The following is a 3,507-nucleotide window of genomic DNA, read 5'->3' on the forward strand; positions in this document are numbered from 1 at the left end:
GTTGTTGTTGTTTGAATTTTTTAAATTATTTTTAAAATAAATATTTAAATAAAAAAAACTGCCAATACAAAATTTCTTTGTTTATTTAATAATTTTTGTTTTTATTTTTTGAAATAAAAAGTGTATTTATTCAGAAAATATTATTGAGAATAATAGAATAAAATTAAACTATTTTATAATAAAAAACAAAAACAAAAAAAAAAAAAAAAAAGCAGTCCATTCAAATTGAAGAGTAGTTTCAACTTAAAGTTTTTAAATTATTTTCAAATAAAAAACTAAAATTATAAATAAATAAATAAACTACCAATTCAAAATTTCTTTGTTTTTTTTTAATATTTTTTTTATTTTAAAAATAAAAAGTTTATTTATTCAAAAAGTATTATTGAGAATAATATAATAAAATATAAAATATAAAATATATATTTTCTATTATATTATACAAAGAAAGTAGCATACAAAAATTTAAATAAAGTAATATGATAATAAAAGTTTCTATTAACAATGCAATAATACTAAATATTGGAAAATATAATAAAGACAAATACAGAAATAAAAAAGTTATTCGATGCCTATATAAGTCTCTTTAATTTAATAGAGATATTATTCATTAAAATTCAGATAATATTATTGAGAACAATAGGATAAAATATAAATAAAAAAATATTTGAAGAGTAATAAAATATATATCTTCTACTATACTATAAAAAGAAAGTAGTAGACAAAAATATTAAACAAAGTAATATGCTAATAAAAGTTTCTATTTGCAATAATACTAAATATTGAATAATATAATAAGAAAAAATACATAACAAAAAAGTTATTCAATGACTATACAACTCTCTTTAATTTAATAGAGATCTTATTAATTAAAATTAAGAGAATACTATTGAGAACAATATGATAAAATTTAAAATAAAACTACTATTTCAAGACTAATAAAATATATATCTTCTATTATATTACAAAAAGAAAGTAGTTGACAAAAATATTAAATCAAGTAATATGCTAATAAAAGTTTATATTAACAATATAAAAATACTAAATATTGGATAAGTATAATAAATAAATATAAAACAAAAAGGTTATTCAATGACTATACAAGTCTCTTTAATTTAATAGAGATTTTATTCATTAATTCATACAATATTATTGAGAACATTAGAATAAAATTTAAAATAAAAAAAATATTTAAAGAGTAATAAAATATATATATCTTCTATTATATTACAAAAAAAGTAGTAGACAAAAATATTAAACAAAGTAATATGCTAATAAATATTTCGCAATTATATTAAATATTGGATAATATAATAAAAAAAATACATAACAAAAAAATTATTCGATGATTATATAAGTCCCTTTAATTTAATATAGATTTTATTCATTAAAATTCAAATACTATCATTGACAACAACAGAAAAAAATTTAAAATAAAAAATATTTCAAGATTAATAAAATATATATCTTCTCTTATATTACAAAAATAAAGCGAGCAGACAAAGATATTAAACAAAGTAATTTGCTAATTTCTAATAACAATGTAAACATACTAAACATTGGATAATAGAATAAAGAAAAATATATGACAAAAAAATTATTCAATGACTATATTAAGTCCCTTTAATTTAATCGAGATTTTATTATTAGGTATATCATATTGACAAATAAGATGACAATTGAAATTTATTAAAGTAATATGATCTAATATGTTCAAACAAGCTCAATCACAATTTAATTTAATTAATATTGACCGCGCATCGCGCGAGTACGACTACTAGTTCAATTTAGAAAGCTGGAGCCATTGCCGGAGTAATCATGAAATTGGCGGAGTTGACTTCCGATTCCGGTGATGGTGCGAGTATTCCCGAGCTTTTGATCTCCGCCATTCCACGGCGTGCATTTCCACCTTGTTCTTCACACAATCTGGGAAGGTATACACCTGCCAAATCAAGCACATGCACATGATTAAGAGATGGCAAATTTTTTTTTCATTTCGAATTTTATGAATCATCTCATCTAAAAGTTTAAACTGCTAGAAAAGAAATATATATTTATTCATTTTAGTTTATTTAAGCTAAAAAATATTATTGGGTCTGACCTACACATAAGAGGTATTACTTAGCCAATTGATCCGCATTAGCTTGTCTTCTTCTAATTAAATACTACTTATAACATATGAATACACCATTAAGGTGTTAGAAAAGACATGTTATTTTTCTACTAAGATATGACGGCTAGAGTTTGTAACGAGAGAAAATTTTCTGCATCTTAGAGAGTATCTTTAATTAAGCTTTGGAAACAAGGCAATTCATCCCGCTTAAACCGTGGTTGCTTCAGATCCGCTTTCGCAAGGAGAAAATCGTAACCTCGTAAACTAGTATTTACAATTAAATACTTCAAGTTTTAAGAAGTACCTTCTCCAGCAGCAAGGTTGAAGTAGAGATCAATAATATTAGGGCAATGTTTGTAGCACTGAGGGGAGCACAGCTTCTGGGTAAAGTGGCACTCGAGGAGAGAATCAGAAGAAATTCCGAAAGTATTCCTATCAACACCGCAAGCCTGAATACACTGGTCGGTTTCAATCCAGTCTTTGAGCTTATCAGCCTCAATTTCCGACGTCTTACATGTATATACTTCTTCACCACTCCTTTGGAGACGTTTCTCTAACACGCAACGCTTCCCAGTACTTGAAATCGCAAAAGCGCATGAGTCCTTGTTTAGATTCTCGCATGTTATGCTCCCTGCATATTATCACACAATATTTAATCGTAATGTAACTTAAAAGATGTTAGACAGAGCACACTTTGTAATAAAATACTCAAGTTTAGTATTTCAAAAGATTAGAAAAATATTGATTACTATGTAAATAGGCGGAGCAAGGATTTAAACTTTATGAGTTCTATTTTTAAGATAATGACATCAGGGGTTAGTAACTGAGTTTAATTTTTGTATATATTTAGTAAATTTTTTAATACAAACATGATTTGAATTAGAGCTACCGGTGGCCAGGTTCGACCGAACTCGTGTGTAACCTTCTAGCTCCGGTTATGATTATGTAGATAGTATAAAAAAGTTATGAAAAAAACGATTTTCTTTGCAAGGACAACTGACCTAGAGTGACTTGAACACAGAAGACAAGTGCACAAGCAACAATAGCCAAAGTAAAGTTGTGGAATGAAGCAACCATGGTGAAAAATCTAGCAACAATTGATCAGACTATAAATTTTTTCTGAGTATATATAGCTCCTTTTGGCTTTCGACTCTCCTTTTTTGTGGTTTTCCAAGAACTACTCGATGCAAAAATATACAAATGGGAAGCCCTATTTATACTGTTAAGTTTTAACCAAAGTGAAGCTACACACTCCCAACACTTTGGGAATTTTGTGAAGACACATGGTGGGACCCAAGGATTAAGGAAGACTTGGAATTTATGAAGTTTATTGACCCCATTGGCTAGGGAGGAAAAGGAAGAAAGTTCCAGGAGTGAATTGCAAGGCATATGACTTC

General features: G+C 26.3%; 1 protein-coding gene across 1 annotated transcript; it reads right to left on the bottom strand.

Moving 5' to 3' along the window:
• Positions 1–1,615: 1,615 nt before the first annotated feature.
• LOC107766873 (uncharacterized) lies at positions 1,616–3,306 on the bottom strand. Its single transcript, XM_016585755.2, has 3 exons — positions 3,112–3,306; positions 2,415–2,741; positions 1,616–1,939 (listed from the first exon to the last, which is right to left on the bottom strand). The coding sequence occupies exons 1-3, from the start codon at positions 3,185–3,187 to the stop codon at positions 1,785–1,787; spliced, it is 558 nt and encodes a 185-aa protein (XP_016441241.1). The 5' UTR covers positions 3,188–3,306; the 3' UTR covers positions 1,616–1,784.
• Positions 3,307–3,507: the final 201 nt, after the last annotated feature.

Source organism: Nicotiana tabacum, chromosome 9 (genome assembly GCF_000715075.1).
Source record: "Nicotiana tabacum cultivar K326 chromosome 9, ASM71507v2, whole genome shotgun sequence".
In the NCBI taxonomy this organism is placed as follows: domain Eukaryota; kingdom Viridiplantae; phylum Streptophyta; class Magnoliopsida; order Solanales; family Solanaceae; genus Nicotiana; species Nicotiana tabacum.

Excerpts from the sequence above, each read along its gene's own strand:
- LOC107766873 (XM_016585755.2), bottom strand. The coding sequence starts at position 3,187 with ATGGTTGCTTCATTCCACAACTTTACTTTGGCTATTGTTGCTTGTGCA. Across the intron at positions 2,742-3,111 it reads CTGTGTTCAAGTCACTCTAG|GGAGCATAACATGCGAGAAT; the intron begins GTCAGTTGTCCT and ends GATAATATGCAG. Across the intron at positions 1,940-2,414 it reads CAACCTTGCTGCTGGAGAAG|GTGTATACCTTCCCAGATTG; the intron begins GTACTTCTTAAA and ends TTGATTTGGCAG.